We start from the raw sequence: 18,495 nt of genomic DNA on the forward strand, positions 1-18,495 counted from the left end.
CAAAAATAAAAGAGAACTTTAAGGGAAGCGTCTCGATGAAATCTTCAGCTCTGGATTACATCTGCATGTGAGCTCATTGCACAGCAATGTATTATCATTCACTTTGGAAGAAGCTGAGATAAACTGAGAGCTGCTGAAATATGAGCTGAGTATTGATGTTGAACTTGCAATTAAAATGAAATGATGCCCTGCAATGACCCCGAGAGATACTCAGTTTCAAGAAAGGAGAATAGAAAGATTCTTAAAGGAAAGAAACCTTAATCATGGAAATGAATGAAGAGCAGTACAGCAGAAACTCTTTGGCAAGAAAGGCTGGTATTTTCCAGCCACTGTTAATGGGCAGGAACGTGCTTTGTCATTGTGTGCCTTTGTGCCTGTGTACATTAATTTGTAGCTGGAAGTGGAAACCACAGACTAAACTACTGGGGGCTTCTTCCAGTAACAGCTATTATGAGGCTTGGGGTAAAACTTGTTAGGGAACAGCTCCATGAAGAAGCAGGGAGAGGGCAGGGGGTTGAAATGGTGTGGGTGAAGTAGCTCACTATATGGAGAAAGGCAGGTCATGGGATTCTCAGTTCATGAGTGAATGATTTGGTGCCAGGGCAGATATGAGTGGTATTTTGGAAGACAGAGAACTTGCTGCATCAGGTTTTTTCCCTGTTGTGGTCCATGGTGCTGGCTGATTGCAAGTAGGGAAGCTGCATGCAGTGGTTGCAGCCTCCCTGCTTGGTAATGGGCTGGGCGCAGGCTTCTTGGGTGGAACAGCCTGCTCTGGATCTCTGTCAGTCAGGTTACTTGACCTTTATCTGCTCTACTTTGCTTGTCTGGAAAATAAAGGTAACTCATGTCTGTGGGGAGACTATATCTTATTTTTGCAGAGAAGTACTGGCTAAAATGATATAGAAAAGGCCAAAATGTCACCTAGGACCTAGGTAATTGGGATCTCTTCTGTTGTAAATCTAGATGTTAACTGGCTTTTGGTTATTTTCCTTTTCCTCTTCTTTTTCTTGCATATTTAAGGTGTTTGGATTACAAAGCAGGGAAGTAAGCAGGGAGAATGGGGTGACATCAGGTAAGTAGGGCTCAGGATTTTTTTATTTTTCTCCAATATGTGAATCCTTAAGCTGAGTAAATTAACTCAGTAAACTTGAACTCCCCCTTTCCATCCTGCAGCCTGTTCAGTGTGAATCTGAGCACAAAGTAATAAACCAAATTTGGTGCAGCTTACAAATATGTTTTCCTTTTATTTACATATGTGGAAGAATTTGCAATATACTTTTTAGTTGTGAAAACCATATCACTTATAGGATGCAGATCCTGTAGTTTCCTTCCTGGGTTGCATGGCATCAACGGTTTGAGCAATGAGATCTGCCATAAAAGGGGACATTCAGAAGAAATTACACCAAACAGGTCCTGATCCTGGAACCTGGTTTCTCCTTCAGTACTTCTATATTTGTACCAGTAAACTTCTAACCTCAGTTTCTTCACTTTCTGTGTAAAATTATATAGTGTATTTTCAAGCATTCAGAAGTCAAGAAATGCTCTGAAAACTTTTTATTCCTATCTTGACTGCAGATGCTTTTAAAATTGTTATTACTTTAATAAAGATGAAAACTTTTGTTAGGGGTTGTATCTAAGCTTACATATGGCCTTACTGTAGTGAGGAACAGAGATTTTGGCTTAGTTTAAATCAAGGGTCTCATCAGAAGATGGCACTTTAGGGGAGGGTTGATGCTTAGAATTGGGAATGCTGGTTTGTTTTGTAAATCTGTTTGTGATTTAGCTGAGGGCATGACACTTATCTTCAAACCTGAAGTTATTAAAATCCAATTATTTCTCAGCTTTCAAACTCCTGAGCAGCTTTCCAACACTTAACTTTGCTTTGTTCTTGATGAGCTTTACAGGTCATGCTTCATCTGTCAACCCGGCAATTGAAACTAAATTCTGGGTTTTTTTATTCTCCCAGGTGACCAGTAGGTGCCAATAACAGTATTTCAAACTGTTAAATACAGGTGGCAATGTGAGCAAAGCCACATGATCTGTTATCTGTAGAGTTCTGTTTCTCTCAATGTTAGTGTGGTGTGCACTCAGATCTCATTGAAGGGAGAGTTCACGTCACCTCCCCAACTCTGCCTTGTGATACTGCAAGTGCTTGAGCGTGGCAGTGCAGACACCCTGATAGTCAGTGTCATCTGTGTCTACTGGGAGTTGCCTGTTACCACATGCCTGCATCTGTAAGCTTGGGGTTGAGCAGGGTTTTTTGTCTTGGAGGGTAAAAACTTGAGAAAAGCACTTGGGGTTTGTGTGCCAAGCCCTGCTTGGTGGACTCTAGATCCAGGGCCTCTTGAATACTATGGTATGATGGTAATGGGGGAAAAAAACCCCAAACAACTAAACCAACCCCCCAAAAACCCAAAACAACAGGATCTACACCTTACAGAAGGTTTTTGTGGCACATTTGCAACCTCTTGGGAGGTCCTCAGGAGGCTTGAAAATGTGTCTGGAAGCATCCCGTGTTTGTTCTGGTGCTGTTTTTTGCCTAGGTGCTTTTCTTGAGCTTGCAGTAAAGCAGATGTCCAGTTAGATAAGGTGATGGTTTTGTAACCCAATAACAAACACTGTTTTGCTGCTGCTTTTGTTTGAGATTGACATGCAGCTTGTTCCTGCTTCTCTCATCCTGTTGCCAGACAGGTTCAGCTGAAGTCAGAGTAAATTGTTTAAACTGTGGACATAAATCAGGCAAGTTATCATGTTAAAATCACTGGTCATTTGGGTTTTTTAGAATAAAACTGAACAAAGCAAAGACCAGAATCCTTTTATAGAGAAGGGTCGCATGCAGGTGACTTTTTTAAATGAGGGATTATAGCCATGTCGACAGCTTCTGTGAATCTTTCCCAGGCTGTGTAGTGACTACGACTCTGACTCAAGTGTATTTTATGGTGGAGAGTAGGGGAGTAAATGGTCTTTGTGGTCCAGCTCAGGGCTAATGGGTCTCTGAAAACAGCCTCCTGCTCAGGTTTTGTAGCGGGGGGGGGGGGGGGGGGGGAATCTATGAAGATGCTTTATTCTGTCCTGTCTTGCCTGAAGCCCAGGGCATGGGGCATGTGGGCAAAAGGCCTGAGATACTTCCAAAGAAGAAAGGTGCTTCTCCTCGGAAGTTGCAACCACACAATTTTCAAGACTGAACTAAAGCTTTCACTGTAATGAACCTTGCTTAGGTTTAAAAAAATAATTGTTTTCCCTCCTCAGCTGGAAAAGCGGGAAGAGCACAACCCCTGACACATCTCTGAACTCCATTGAAATCCAGTTCTGACACAGGACAGTGATTTCTCCCTGGAGGTACAGGTGGTAATTTGAAGGGGATGTACCCTAGTAGGGAAATAACCAAAGGGAAAGACACGTGTGTGGCTTACCAAGGGGAAGTACAGTCATGAAATGGCAGAGCAGTTGCTGCCTAGCAGCCTTCTTACTGCCTAGAAAGCTTTGACTCCTCATGTGGGAGGTAGGGTAGAGATGCGCTTGGTGACCCAGAACAGAAGAGTGCTGCATTACCATGATACGTGGCCTTTCCTGGCTGAGTGACCAAACAAGCTTAGCCTTTACCCTCATGACATTCAGTGGCCAGCAGCGCTCAGATTCCGCTCTGCATTAGTGGTTTGTTGGCATGCCAGGGTTTGAAGCCAGTGTCTGTTGAATGCTGTAGATGCCTGGATTTTCAGCCTAGAAATAAGGCCTGAAAAGTCCTGTCTATGTGTACCCTCTGTCTTTCCTTGTTTACCCTGCCAGGGCAGGGGTAAGGCAGCCCATCCATAGCCTGACAAGGTTGGAATCATGTAGTTCATCTCCCTTGCTCAATCCCTGCCAGCATCTAGCCAGGACAGAGCCTCTTTGCTGGAGTAGAGCGTGACATGATGTCACCTCACTTGCTGCTGTGACTTAGGATAGACTCCAAGCTATAAACAGTACCAGGATTATTATGGTGCTGTTTTACCTTTGATCAGTGCAACAGAGGGTATGTACTGGGAATGCAGGGATGTTCCGGGCAGATTTTGACAGTCTCTTTGTTTCTGTTGCTGTGACAGTTCATGCACAGCTGGAGACTTTTCTGGTTACAGTTGGCTGGGGTGCCTTGGTCTGTGCTGCCTTTAGTCTCTTAGGACCTTGAACTTCTGTCTGCACAACTCCAAAGAAAATTATGGAAAATGTCTTGTTTTATCTGAAGATGAATAATCACATAGGCTGCAAGGGGAATATGGTTGGGGGGTGTGTGTGTGAATGTCAGGAAACAAATTGAATTCACATAGAAAGAGTTTGGATAGAGGCTGAGGAAGCAATCAGGTTAATCTCTCTCCATTACCCCAGAAAAGGATCCCATCATACTAAGCTTAAGTTAGGACTGCAGCCTGCTCATGAAGTCACTACCTGAACAGCTGAACTTCAAAGTGTTCTGGGTCTCTTATTTCCTTAAATATGTTTTAGCAGAAGCATGTAGGAGCCTTGACTGGTAGTCCGCATGTAATCTCTAATGCATCTCTACGCCACCCTTTTATCCTTGCTTGGTGGGGTAATTTGCGATCTTCATTTTTAATAGAGAGGACTTCTAGTGTTGAAATGGGTACAAACCTCTGGGATTGTATGTATACATATTGCCCTTATATACAAAGTACAACTGCTTCTGGGACAGAGGGGCATAAGAAATTTATGGTATAACAAAGAGCAGCACATTGTGCCCAGTGGAAATTGTGGGGGGAATTTTGGAAGCCACAGAAGTAATTATTGCATTGTAATTGGAATTCTTTTCTTAGTCTGCTGTGTAATCTCTCCTGACCAAAAGAAGCCAGGCTCTTCTAGTCTAGAGTAAGTTTCACCAAAAATGACAGCTCTAGCTTCATGGCACATCCAAGTTTCTTTCCAAAACCTCAGTTTGGAAGTGATGTGGTAAGTGAGCGCGGTGTGGTGAGTTATCAGCATAGCTTTCCGTAGAAACATGTTGGGAGGGCAAGGGACCAAGTGGGTTGTCTTGGATGATTTCCTTAAATGTTCTCTGTCAAAAGCATTGTTTGCCACTGATCTTGAGTGGATTTGAAACTTACAATTCCTGTACTAATACAGTAGCATTTAAGAGTGGAGGAGGGCAAATCTTCCAACAGCTTTTCTGTCCTCCCAAACCACTGTTCTCTGCTTCTTGTTGCTGCTGTTGTGCCACAGGTAGCTGAGACGGGTAATGACAGCAGCTAATGGAGTCCAGGGAGGGTAGAAAGGGTTACTTCTTAATCTGAGTCTCAGGTTCCTTCTTGGGTTCCCTGGCCCCTTCCTCCAAAGCCATCCTGGAGGCCATCATTAGCATCAGCTTTCCTCCTATTCATCTCCTTTGCCTTGTTTAGTAGAGAAATCACTAAGGGTATTTTGACACATTCTTCAGTTTCTGCCTTGTGAAATAAAGAGTACTAGCAATGTTGGCATATCTGAGGAGTTGTGGTGGTGTTAATTTTGCACCAGAGATGTAGTTGTTGTCAAAATTTGGGAAAGTTTGATTTTTTTAACTTAGGTACCTCAGAAGTCAAACACCATGTGTTGTCATAGTGTCTGAGCATTTCATAGCAGCCTAATGGTTTTCATCAATATCATCACCACTTTGCAACTGAAGGAGTTACTGTACCCTTGGGCTTTGAGACATCTTCTACAGAAGAAGCTATCTGTGGCAAAGCCTGAAGGAAAACCCAAAAGTGTTATCAGATGCACTTCTTGTATTGTTTGTGTTTCAGTTCAGTAACAGAACCATCTGTATTCTGAAAATACTGGTTTGCTCTAACTTGAATTCCTATTGACAGCCTTAGCCAAAAAGATCCTTGCTGAATTAGCCTGAAGATCTGAACTCTCATGCTCCTAGAGGAGTCACCAGTGGAAGACCGTCTCCTTTTGTGCAGGACAGCAGAAGGCAGACTTGGGCAGCAGCCTCTGTGTTGGGTGACAGGTTCGGGTACTTTGTCTTAGTGCAGGAATTAACGGCTGAGAATGAATAACTATTTTGCAAAAACTTGCATGATTGCCTATCCCTACTTCAGAGTGCTGTCTCCACAAACTAGCAGAGAATACTTCAGAAATATGCAAGAAAGGTTTTGGACACTGAAGAAAAGCCTGTCGTGAATAACTGTGGTTACTCTTTTCTAGGTCCTGTGTTTAATGTCTCGGTGCATTCTGACAACCCAACGATTTACCAGGGTGAACTGGCAGATTTGCTGTGTATCGTCACAATGGAAGGAATGGCACTTGAGCCAGGTATTTTGGCAAAATTATTTTACTTGTAACTCATTTGCCTTCACCAGGCAGAATAATACGAGCAGTTACAGCCCTGTGTCCTCGAAGTGATGCTGGAGAATTGAGAACCAGCATTGAAAATCCTATAAAACTAGATAAATACAGGAGAGCATGTTTGCTTTACACAGCCTAATTTAAAACAAGGTTTTTTGTTTCATATTCTGAGGGAAGGGGGGGAAAAAAGCATTCTTACTGCTAAACCCCCCTGTGCTGTCTGTACCAACTCACCCCACTGCTGGCAATCTCAGCCTACAGCCACTAGATGGGCCATGAAAACTATTCCTGTTTCCTTTTTGTTTCCTAACTGGCAAAGCCTGTTAGGAGAAAATGGTCGTCTGTCAACAAATCTTAGTCACCTGGCCAGTCAGCTTCACACTTCAAGGAGAATGTAAGGCTTAATGTAAATCTAAAAATCACAATAATTGACTACTGCAACCTAAATGCCAAAAATGAATGTTTATTGCTGATGCCTTCAGAGGTAAGCCTCCTTTTTGTGTGGAAGAAGAAACACACACAGTACCTAATTGCTGTGAAAAGGATAGCGGACACTTTAAAGGCAAATTTTTATGAAGAGCTGAAAAGTTCAGAGAATTATTCAATACCTAGATGCTTGCCAAGCACTGCCTGAACTGCTTTTCATCAAAAAGTTGTGAGAATAACTCTGGTTATTATACCCAGAATTTGGGTTTGGAGTGGGTTTAGTTTTTTAAAGTGTCTCTCTCTATATATATGAATATAAAAATGTATTTAAAATAAATCTATAAATATGTATGTAAATATAAATATATAAATGTATATTCCTAAGTATAAAGATGTCACGATTCATGCAAAACTTAGAAATCTATGCGTAAGCCACTACAAAAGAGGTGCTGTGCAGAAAATATTACTTATAATGTAGTAACTGATGAGATGAAGTACCAAGCTTAGTAAAGGCCAATCACTTTGAAATTCCAAGATGTCTGTTCTACATTAAATCTGAGAGTAGCAGGGAAGCAATTTGCTAGATTACAGTTGTGTGCTGCCTGTGGAAAAAATGATAGAAGTCTGTAGACTGTATTGTTGCAATGCTAGGTAGGGAGGAAAAGCTGAGTAAACTTTATTGCTGTCAAAAGATTCATAGCCTGGGATATTGGACACAGTAAGCAGCGATGTATGCCTGTACGTATGCCTCGGTCTGTCCTGCGGATTCTGCTCAGCAGGAAGCCTCTTCTATGTTGAGGTGTGCCCAAGCTCTTACAGGTATTGTGGCAAGGCAGTACCCAAAGCAGCTGGCTTCCTTTGCAAAGCAATAATTGCTGGCAGGGAGCAGCTGCCGCTTCTGCTGGTGTTCAACAGCTAGAATAAGCTTGGGGTTGCTTTGTGAAAGAGGCCTCAGCATCCCTGACCCACTTAGAACTTGAAAAGAGGCCACTTAGTAACAGTGGGGCTCTCCTGTCAGTGCTCCACTGCAGTTGGGTTCGTGGTGGTTTTGTGTGTGTTTTGGTAGCTTGAGACTGGGAGAAGCACTGACAAGATAAGGATAATCTGACGGATCTACATAAAAAAGTGACCTCTCCAAGGAGCTGCTCATCAGCACAATTAACTTTTAACTGGGCAACTTCATAAGGGTTTCATGGCTATCTGTTGAATTGATAGATGATGTCTGGAGCTGGAAATGATGCTGTTTCCAGCAGTCATAAGCAGCCAGTACAGAGTTTTAAATGTCAGCACTGTAATCTGTTCCATAGCTGGGTAATGTCATCTTGAACATGGCAGATCTCCACCTCTATGTTTTTTTTGTTGGTTTTTTGTTCGTTTTGGTTAGGGGTTTTTTTGGGGGGGTGTTTTGGGGGTTTTCTGAGTTTTTAATGGGGCAGATGAGGCACAGGCAACAGATACACCTAGAATGGAGTAAAGTGTGGCATTGTGGCAGGATTTGAGGGAACACTTCAGTCCATGCTCTGAGCTTCCAGTTGCTGTTCCTTGCTGTCCTCTGGATGAGACTGACAGAAGAGCTGCAAGGAACAGCTGGAATCTATGCAACAGCTGTAGGGTGTGCAGGCTTCCCTTGTCAGTCTGCTGCCTTGGCCTTCAGAGATGGAGGGGACTAAAGTAGTGGGATAACAAAGCAGGTTAGGTGAAGAAGGGTCTTACGGGCTCATATGATAATGAACAGATGCAATTCCTCAGTAGTAATCTTTTTCCCCTGTATCCCGTCTCTGATCTGTCTCTATGCTGAGTCAGTATCGCAATTTAATTCACAACTGGAATGGAGAATTGCTTTTTAAATGAGTGCCAAACATTAGACAGAATGTGAAAATAACAGGACTGTCTCATCCCAGTGAGGAAATGAGGCATGTTGTTAGGGAAAGCCTATACCAAGTAATCAGATAAATAGAGCAAGAGTTGCCAGTATCTCCTAGAAGAAAACAGGTGACAGCAGTAGAGGCATGGTCTTTCCATTTGGGAATCTGATGACAAAGGAGAGCAGAGCAATTGACTCTCTTCTGAGGGGAGTGGTGGCTTTCAAAGGCCATCTACTCTTCTGGTGTCAGACCTGCTGCAGGGCTGCGTTTTGGACCCCTCTTGTAAGCAAAGAAGAATCAGGGAATTTCATAGGGTGTCTTGTTAAATGCACATCCAAAACACTTGGAACACACTTGGTATGTCAGCCAGCTCTGCTCTTGTAGACATAGGCGGTCAACTTTGCAAGCACACATGTGGATTAATATGTATGCTTCCTGTAATAACTTGAAGTGTCAGGTGCCACCTCTTCTCCCTCTTTGTATGCACAATGAGAAAAATAAAGTACTTCCAAGGAGCTGAGGAAGTTACATGACCAATGATCATTGTCAGTGCCCTTCTTTGTTAGATTGATCCATTTGTTTCTAGAAGCATTACTTATGGGTTGGACCCTTGTCTGGTAGAGGCAATTCACAGTACTCTGTGTTTTGTGCGTATCCAACCTATGTGAAATTTTCAAAGGGATAGAAGAGGTTTTGGTGTGGCTGCTGCATGCTTTAATTTCCTCTGCTTCTCTGAGATCCTGCTGGAATGGAGTGTGTATTACTAAGCTCAGTATATGGCAGCAACTGCTGCATCTAAAGAAGTGCTCCTTTGGCTTGGCAGCTGTGGTTGGTGTTTTGAATTGATATGAGGAGAGTATATGTATGTCAGGGGGGAATAGTAGTTCTTCTATGCCCTGAAGATATAGAAGCTGCTTCTGATATTTCTATTGAATACACATTTTCACAAATGGTCTCTCTAGACTTCCCAGATCACCCCTTCTTGGGCTATGTGCTTAGGGATTTAAAAGTATTACTTACTGTGCCTGAAAGGAGATGGCTTGGTTTTTTTTTATCTGTGCCAGACAGGCCCAGTGGGCACTCTGGAGAATTTAACAAAACCAGCTTGTTTACCTCTTGTATGGCTTAAAGTGGTTTGCTCAGCTCTCTAGGAAGCCCTATTCAACCTCATTTAAATGTAGTAAACAAAAAGGGTCTCAAAATTGTGATTCAGCACTGTAACAAGATGCTGAGAAAGCTCCATTCTAAGTAGTGGAAGTGTATGGTTCCTAAGAGCTGGTCTAGAAATAGGATTCCCTGTTTTGAGGAGTGATTGGCCAGGGAAGCAGCTGAGACCCAGACAGCTTAGTCCTGTGTGTCAAATTGAAATGTGCATAAAGATGTGCTTTACATGTTGATGATCCTCACTAACTGAAGAGAGGAGGAAGCACAGCACCACTATTACTCTGCTCACAGAGCTCTGATGCATCTAGCTCAGAGTGCTTTGTGTTCCTTTACGAAAGCAGCTTGAGTTGCATGAGGTGGGGGCACTGAGGTCCTTGATGGCCTTTGAGCTTGGCAGTGGGATGTTATGCTTTCCTCTAATGTGAGGCACCTTGTCCAGGTGTCTCTCACTACTTACAATATTGTGGACCATGGAAGGAACCGGTGAAAGAAACCTTTGCAGTGTTAAGTGTGAGTGTGGTTCTTGTGGTTGGGTTTGGTTTTTGTAGAATGGGGACAAAAATTGTGAGAGGGAGGGACTTGGCAACATTGATGCAAGGTATACGTGGAATGGTACAGATGCTTTTCAGAAACCTAGCATGTGACCTGTTTTATGTTAGTAAAACTACGTATTTATTAGCACTTGGGAGCCTCTAGGCATGTTCATCACAGATCTTTAGAGAGCACCTGATTTATGTCTTAGTTTTGTTATGTTTTCCTGTGTTTCATTGCATGAAAACCAGAGATATATAGAAATGAATCAGATGACTTCGCTGTATGAAGCTATTTCAAGGAGGATAGTGACAAAGAGTACTCAGAGCCAAATCCTCCCTCTGACTGTCTGTAGTGAGTCACTAATTGCACGCTGTGTATACTGACTAATAAAAAATGTTGGCATAATACTGTTGTCCCATGTTGTAATTACAGAAGATAGATTCAGCTATTTCAAAGTGACAGCAAGTGCCTACACTCATCTTTGTATGTGGAGGGAAGGGAACCTCCAATTAACTGAAACTGAAAAGAAGGAATTCTTCAAAGGTAGCAAGTTGTCTGGGAATGTGAAGGCTAGATTTTTTTAATATGTATCTAAATTTATTGTTTAAACTGTTTTTTAGCAAGTTCAGTGGTGTGTCAGGGTAGTTGGACTTAGCCTGGAAGGTGTCCATGTGCTCCTACGGTACCTGGAAACACAACAGCTAATGGCAGTCTTGATGATCTTTGGAAGGAATTGGTTGTTCCCAACGTGACTGCCTGAGGACTGGTGCAATTACCGTATTTGGCATAAACAGGCAGCAGAGATGAAGAGTAGTTTATAGAAACAGAGCACTCTCCAGTAGAGGCCCTGTTTCCCACAGACAGTTGGATGAGTACACAAAGCAGAGGTCAAAGTTTGGTCCTGTTAACTGAACATGTGTTTACAGTAATTTTTATTAACCCTGAAAGCAAGGGAAGTGATCCAAGTGCTATGCCAAGTAACTAATCATATTCTGTGGTATGATAGGCAGGAGTGATTGTTGTGAGGGCTGCTGGTCCATTTGACCTATGTTGACACCCATGTAGGACTGGGAGACCTACTCCTGCTGTAGGCCTACAAAACAGGCCAGGTGCTCTCTTGAGGTTCTATGCTGTCACCCGGAGCACCTGGCCATGGCAGGCAGGGCAGGAAACTGGCTGGTGTCCCAAAACAGTTTGGTCAGCCAGTGTCTCTGGTAGTAACATCTGCTTTCTCATCTTTTTGTTTAGTTTTCGAAAATGTGTATAAAACCAGTGCACCTTACAAGGGACTTAATTATACCCCAAACAGTGGGTGGTTTTTTGTCTGAAGTAAGGGGGAATGTTATACCTGGCCAGCTGATTCTCTACTTCAAGTAGCAGAGCTGAGGATGTCCCTTTACTTCACTTTACTTAAAATAATATTTTAAAGGTTTCCTTCCTTCTCAAAGTGATAGCTTGCCTGATAGAGGCTTAAAAATCATCTTCACTTATACCTGCAAAGAATTTGAGTACAGCAGCAGGTTTAGGGCTTTAATTTTTCCATTAGCCTGGAGATCAAATGTGGAACTTAAGAGCAAACTCAGTTAGATGAAAGATCAGTTTTAAATTTCAGGTTGCTAATACTGTATTTTTCAGAGATCTCAATGTTAGCAAATGGAGGCTTGATACATTGCCAAAATCACTGGGACTGCCTTAGATGTGAAAAGGTTAAGCCCTGTGCACACATTCCACCAGTATCCAAAACTCAGCACAGAAATAGTAACCTCCATTTCCAGTTTGGGTCCATCAGTTTGCTAATGTGCCAGGAAGGAAGACCTGTTGATGAAACAGGTGAGCAGGTTTTCCTGTCTATGCTCTAGGTCATGTCAGGTTTCAGACTCTGACAGGTGCTGCTGGGCTCATGTTAGCAAAGAATAGTGGTGATTTTTAAAGTAGATTCAGCTACATCAGCCTAATAGGGTTAAGCCTGAGATCTGCTAATGGGATCAATAGGATCTTGCATGAACGTAGAAAGATCTAGATGTGCTGATGAACTCTGACTACCTTTCAGCTATGTTAAATGTGGAAGGTGTTGCAAATGCATTTTACAGACTGTCTCCTTGGGTGGTAAAACTTGTACAAGGTGTGATGCCTGATGATGTGTGACAGTAAGCCACAACTCTGGAAAAAATGCATTAAAGCATCATGGTCAGGCTTTGCTCCTGAATGCTTTGTACTTTTATAGGTAATTTTTTGCACTCTATGTAGAATCGCTGTATTCATTTAGGCGGACTAAATGTAAGGAAAGTGCACTCGGGAAAGAGCCTTCTGACTTTGCGGTTGTGTAGGCCCTGCGTGAAGACAATGATAGCAAATCACTCTCTGCTAGCAAATACCTAGCACTTCCAATCCCTTTTCACTGTAGGTTCAGCATAGTTATAATACTTCTTATGACACTAGGTCTGCTTGGTGAAAACTTAGATCAGAGATGAAATATAAATTTTAGGATAGCAGGAAAGCAAGAAATCTCTTCTTTGTCGTCTCTGTAGTAAGGTACCCTTTCTGTGCAGCTACATTCTTTCTGCCAGTGCATTTCATTGCAGTTCGCTGCTTGAATCCTCCTAGAAGGGATATGTTCAGGGCACTCTCTTTTTTTTTTTTTCCTTTTCTTTTCTTTTTTTCTTCTGCTGTCGGACCAGTGTTAACTATGCTGTTTGCAGATTAACCTTTCTGCTGCTAAGTGGCACTATGAATACTTTTCAGAGCTCACCAACATGTCTAAATTCTTCTTTGTCCACAAATGCAGATGATATGTCCTTTGATGTCTCCTGGTTTGCTGTGCGCTCCTTTGCGTTGGACAGAGAGCCCGTCTTGCTGGCATCACTGGACCGGAGAGGGATTGTGACACAGAGCAGGAGAAACGGGAGCAGTGATCTCAGCCTGGAGAGAATCAGCCCCCTGGAATTCCGGCTTCGCGTGCATGGCTGTGAAGACCATGACTTTGGGAACCACTACTGCATAGTGACCCCATGGGTGCAATCTGCCACTGGTGTATGGCAGCGGGAACCTGACATCAAAGCCAAACCCATCTTTCTGTCTGTGAAAATGGATGGTAAGAGATTGCAACATGTGTTATGCAATTTATTTAGTTTTCAGCACCTTGTTATATCTTTGTGACAAATATTCCCCAGGGCTATTTTCAAAGGTGCCTGTGATAGTCTCATTAGATTTCGTTATACTTTTCTATTGTTTGCAACTTCTGATTTCAGATTCTGTGGACTAGGTAGGCCTGGACAGACTGTAGTCATAAGACAGGAGTGTTTTCTTTCCTGATCTTCTCTTGGTGATGTTTTGCATAGCTGGGGCATCTTTCAATCAAGGCACAATATTCTCTCCAAGTGTTAACTCTTCTGCTGCCTGCAGGAGGAAGCCTTGGTTTGCAGATGGGGCGTGCTGAAATAGTCGTGTTGTGGTTAATATCAAACCTGAGAACAGAAAGTCAGAGCTCTCACTCCTTCCTCCCTCTCCTAACCACAAGACGTACTGCTCCCTACACTTAATGCCTTATCTGCTTTCCAACCTGAGTTGCAAGCGTTGGTAGATACTTCATGAGAAGCAAGTTGCACAGCTAGATGCTGTATTCAGCACGTAGCTAAGGAGGAAAATTAATGCAGGAGGGGTTTTGAACTAGTTGCCACCTTCTTAGTATTTCCAGGAAAGGTGATATTGGGAAGTTCCACGAACTTGAATCAGAAGTTTTTGTTCTCCCTACTGTGCAGATAACTATCATAACTGTACTTTCCAACCTCCTTGCAGTTCTTGACCCTGCCTTTTAAATGAGGAGTAGGTGCCTACAAATCAAATTTCTTGTTTAGGTACCAGCTCTGGAGGTTGGTTAGACAGGGTTGCTGAGTGGCAGTGAACATACTGTACGAGTAGTGCTAATCAAGCAAAGCGTAAAGGAGTCCACTCCTTGCCATTTGGAAACATATTACAAAGAACACAGCCACAGTCTGCCTCTGATGGGGAAACTTTGTAAGGCTTTTGTTTGGAGGAACAGGTAATGGGATACCTCTTGAAACTAGCTCTACTTCGCTATCTCACTCCAAGGTTCCTCTGGTGTTTCCAACCTCCCTGAGGCTTTGAAATAATGGAGGAAGAATTAGGGTGAGGAGTTAAGGGGATCCAGTAAGAGACCAATTGTCCAAACCTCAAAAAAACAGAAATCAAGAAGGAAAATTAGTGTAATTTCCTTCTGAAATAAATAATATGCCCATGACTGAATAACGTGGGATTTTTTTTCCTTTTTTCACCAAGAACAAATAAAGCGGATCTCTAAATTTCTCAGTGATATCTAATGACTTTGCCTTCCTCTTTCAGTTCTGAATGCTTTCAAGTATCCCCTTCTGATTGGCATCGGTCTGGCCACTGCCATTGGACTTTTATCCTGCCTCATTGGCTACTGCAGTTCTCGTTGGTGCTGCAAGAAGGAAGTGCAGGAAACAAGACGAGAACGTCGTCGGCTAATGTCAATGGAGATGGACTGAGCGTGGGAGCCGGACACATTTGCATTTTGGGAGAGACTCACAGGGCTCTTGGACTGTGCTGAGACACTCGCTCACAGGCCCAGACAAGACAGTGTGTTTCCTCTCTGATTTCAGCCTGGACCTCAAGCTTCTCCTTGTTACACATAATGTCCTGAAAGCATTCAGGCCATATTTAGCAACTTGGAGTTCTCCTTTTCCAGCAGCACTTTCTGCATAGGGATCATGTCCTTTTAATGTGCAAACTGTTGAGCCTTCTTTCAGCAGGGCCCTGTGACAAAATTCACTAAGTGGTTTTTTTTTGTTTTTGTTGGGGGTTCCCTTGACCCCCCTGATTTTGAAAAGATGTCCCTGTATGAAAGCATGATGGGTGGAAAAGGGGTTGGTAGAAGTGTTAGACTTCATTGTATTAACCAATCTACTTTTCCCCTGTACCCCCATCGTACCATGTGCTTCCCTTTCTCTGTCCACCTTGATATCTCTCAGACTTCTCTGTGTTGGGTTGAAGGCTGGAGAAGGTTCCTCTGCCGGTGCCTCATGAGGCTATTCAAGCAAAGAATTGGTTTATGGCTGTCAGCATGCATTTTTCCCTGGCTTTCAAAGGGTTTGCAGTTAACCCCACAATAGAAACTTGCCTGGAGGTCTTTGAGACACATTTTTTTAAACTTTTGGTTTTTTATTTTATTTTCGGTGCTCAAAGCTCTTAGCTGTGGTGAATAGGGGCTAACTTGGCAACCCTGAAGAATCAATCCTTAGACAAGCATTTGTTGGATGTCTGCTTATGGCCACCTTCTCCCCACCCTTCCACCTTCTTTTCTCCCCACTACAGCTGCTGACGTTGTGCCTGAGACCCTGTTCTGCTTGTGGCAGGGGGGCACATGTTGTCTAGGGACAAGGCCCAGCATTCTGCTGGCCCTGGCATAGGGGTGGGAGACCTTGCCCCACTGATGATGGTATGACTTGAGGAAAAAAAAAAAAAATTTGAGATGAATCTTTCTCTGCAGTTGGCCAACCGATCATGTTTAGGGAGACTTGTAAACCATGTATTACCAAATGCACAGACCAGACTCCGATGCTGCTTCTGCCAGTCACTCAGTGGTAACCCTTGAACCCGTGAGCAGAGTTTGAGATCTGCAGCAGCTGAAGGCAGCTCAGGGTAGGAATAGGAGCAGGCCCAAGAGGGCAGCAAGAATCCTTCAGGTTCCAATGGTCTTGGTCTTGTGCATGGGCCTGCAGCAGGGCTTTCCCCATGGGTTTGAGACCTATTCCTAGGTCCTTTAGTATAGAAATCCTGCTTTGGTCTTCCACATACACTGACCTGGCTCTTAAGTGGGAGCAGCTCCTTTTCCAGGCAGTTCTGTCTTCCCAGCACAGCTGGTGTTTTAAGCAATAAAAGTCAGAATAAAGATACTGTGTATAAACAAACAAGGAAGTAGGACTGTACCGTAATCTGATATCACAGCCAGGGTTTGGCTTGCATCAAGAAGGGTGAAAATGCAGAGTTGAGGCCATGGCTCAATCCTTTCAGGTTTGTTGTTTTGGTTTTTTTTTTTTGAAGATAAAAGATGCTAAAGGAGAGCTTTCATGGAAGGTAGTGGCTACTAGATGATCTGCTTCTAATAGCTCATCCTACTGCACGTTCCAGGAGAGCTGCAGGTCTAGTGTCTGTGCTATGAAGGCTTCATTTCACATTAGTGTTTGTGGAACCTTGCACTCAATACTGTAGCTATTGCAAAAGTCTGAGTTTTTTGTGGTCAGTTTTCTGTGTGTTGTTGGTTTTTTCCTGTCTTGCATTGTGACCTTTGTTCTGAGGCTGACACGAGGGTTTTTTCTAGAAGGCTGTTCTGCTTCCTGCATGCCAGCGTGCATGCAGTCACATATGTATGCATAGAGGCATCCAATGATTTTTGGAAGCTGAATGTGAGACGTCTTCAAAATAGACTTGATTTGCAGAGTTGGGGCTTGCAACTTGTTGTTCGACTCTTGGAACACTACATGAAATTTCTTAAAAACTGGGACACCCCCAACCTATAAACCTCTGGAAGACTTTGGCCTGAACTTTCATAGCAACTTTTCTGGCCTGATGTTTTCCTTTCTGGAAGAGCTCTGAAAAGGCCTATGTTGCAGGCAGGCATAGCTGGCTCTGCTGAGGAACAGGGCAGAAGCAGTCTCTAGCTTCAGCTGTGAAAGCCCAGAAATTTGTAGCAATGCTTTCCAAAGGAAGGGAGTTGAGGAAAGGATTCACTCGGATATTACTTTGACAGCAAGACTTTCTTCCTCTCCTGTCTGTCCGCTGTAGTGAAATCTTGGGTTTTCCATGGATGTTATGAAACACCATTCTGATGTTTGGGATGCTGGCTGTCCTTCCCTCACTGATCTAGCAGCTTCTTTCCTGCATTAACATCTACTTTCTTCATGGAAGGCCTGTGGCATTGGGGCATCTTGGGAGGGGTGGTAGTGAAGCTTGAAGCACAGCATCAGTCGCTTTCTGTCCTTGCAGACTGACTCCTTGTTTATGTGCTCTTGGTTAAGTTTTAGGAGGAGAGGATCATGACTGTAATGCAATAATTAGGGAATGAATGAGCAGGGAACTGCCAGCTCTTCCCAAGCACACAACATAGCACACTTTCTCCCTGCTGGAAAAAACTCAGGGTTATTTTGGTCAGGGCTCCCTGTTCCACTAGTGAAAGGTCCCCATGTCCTTAGCTAATGCTGACCTTCCTTCATGGCCCGTAACAAACCATCTTTGTCATTCCAAGTGAAGCAAGTTCGCCACTAGCTTGTACTGCTGCCAGCCGCTTGGAGAGCAATGCTGCATCCCCTTCCACCCTGTATTTGCTGTAGTCAGAAGGCTAGAAGCTGAGGGGCTAGACTTAACCCCCAGGTTTCCTTCTACTCGTGCCAATTTTGTATTATCCCCTTTTTTAAAATAGAGTGGGAATCTTATCTCTAATGAAAAAAAAAATCTAGGTCACTTTTCATGTTTTTTATTATTATTATTTCCTGTGTGACCAGGGTTTGTGTGAGTGGAGGTGTGTGTGCATCTGGTTGTGTATTAAACCTGCAGAGTATCAGGAGAGTAAGCTGCCTGAGATGCAGTGCAAGCATCTATATCCTCCCTGCTGCAAGCTGTGGTATTGTCACAGTATCCTAAGGGCTCACATTGATCTTCCTCTGTTCACATTGCCACATCTCCTGGTTAAGCTGGTAAATTCCTCCAGGCACTTGGAATTTCAATCCAGGACAAGCTTGAACATCATATAGCAGAAGGGCAAGTTATTTTCTTTTGTTTTAATTTCAAAGTTATAAAATAAAGTGTTTGGCACAATTCTGGAATGCAGGTACCGAATAGTTCTAACAATGCTGTGTAAAATATTTCTTTTTATGTTTAAAATAAAGAGCGAGCCTTTTTGATTATGTCTGTGCTGTGGGTCTGGATGTTTGAACTATGGGAAGTTCTTTCCTTGCATGTATACAGACACTATTGTTGAGGCAAGGGTATCAAATGTAAACCTGTTTCCAGGACTGCTTACCCTGTAAAATAAGCATCAGCCTTATTTCACAGTAAGTTTTAAATATTTGTCTACATTTGTGTGGTGAATTGGGAAACATAATTGTTTTCCGAGTCTGTCCTGTTTCTATCCCATTGTAAGTCAATCTCTTTGGGGAAG

General features: G+C 43.1%; 1 protein-coding gene across 2 annotated transcripts in view; it reads left to right on the forward strand.

Annotated features, from left to right (window-relative positions):
• Positions 1-18,240, forward strand: part of PTGFRN (prostaglandin F2 receptor inhibitor) — a 71,574-nt gene extending 53,334 nt beyond the window's left edge. For both annotated transcript variants that reach the window (XM_054804429.1, XM_054804420.1), the window contains 3 exons: positions 6,172-6,279; positions 13,087-13,392; positions 14,661-18,240. In XM_054804429.1, the coding sequence (XP_054660404.1) occupies positions 6,172-6,279; positions 13,087-13,392; positions 14,661-14,827 (581 nt within the window). In that variant the 3' untranslated portion in view covers positions 14,828-18,240. The remainder of the gene's footprint in view (positions 1-6,171; positions 6,280-13,086; positions 13,393-14,660) is intronic.
• Positions 18,241-18,495: the final 255 nt, after the last annotated feature.

Source organism: Grus americana, chromosome 1 (assembly GCF_028858705.1).
Source record: "Grus americana isolate bGruAme1 chromosome 1, bGruAme1.mat, whole genome shotgun sequence".
In the NCBI taxonomy this organism is placed as follows: Eukaryota; Metazoa; Chordata; class Aves; order Gruiformes; family Gruidae; genus Grus; species Grus americana.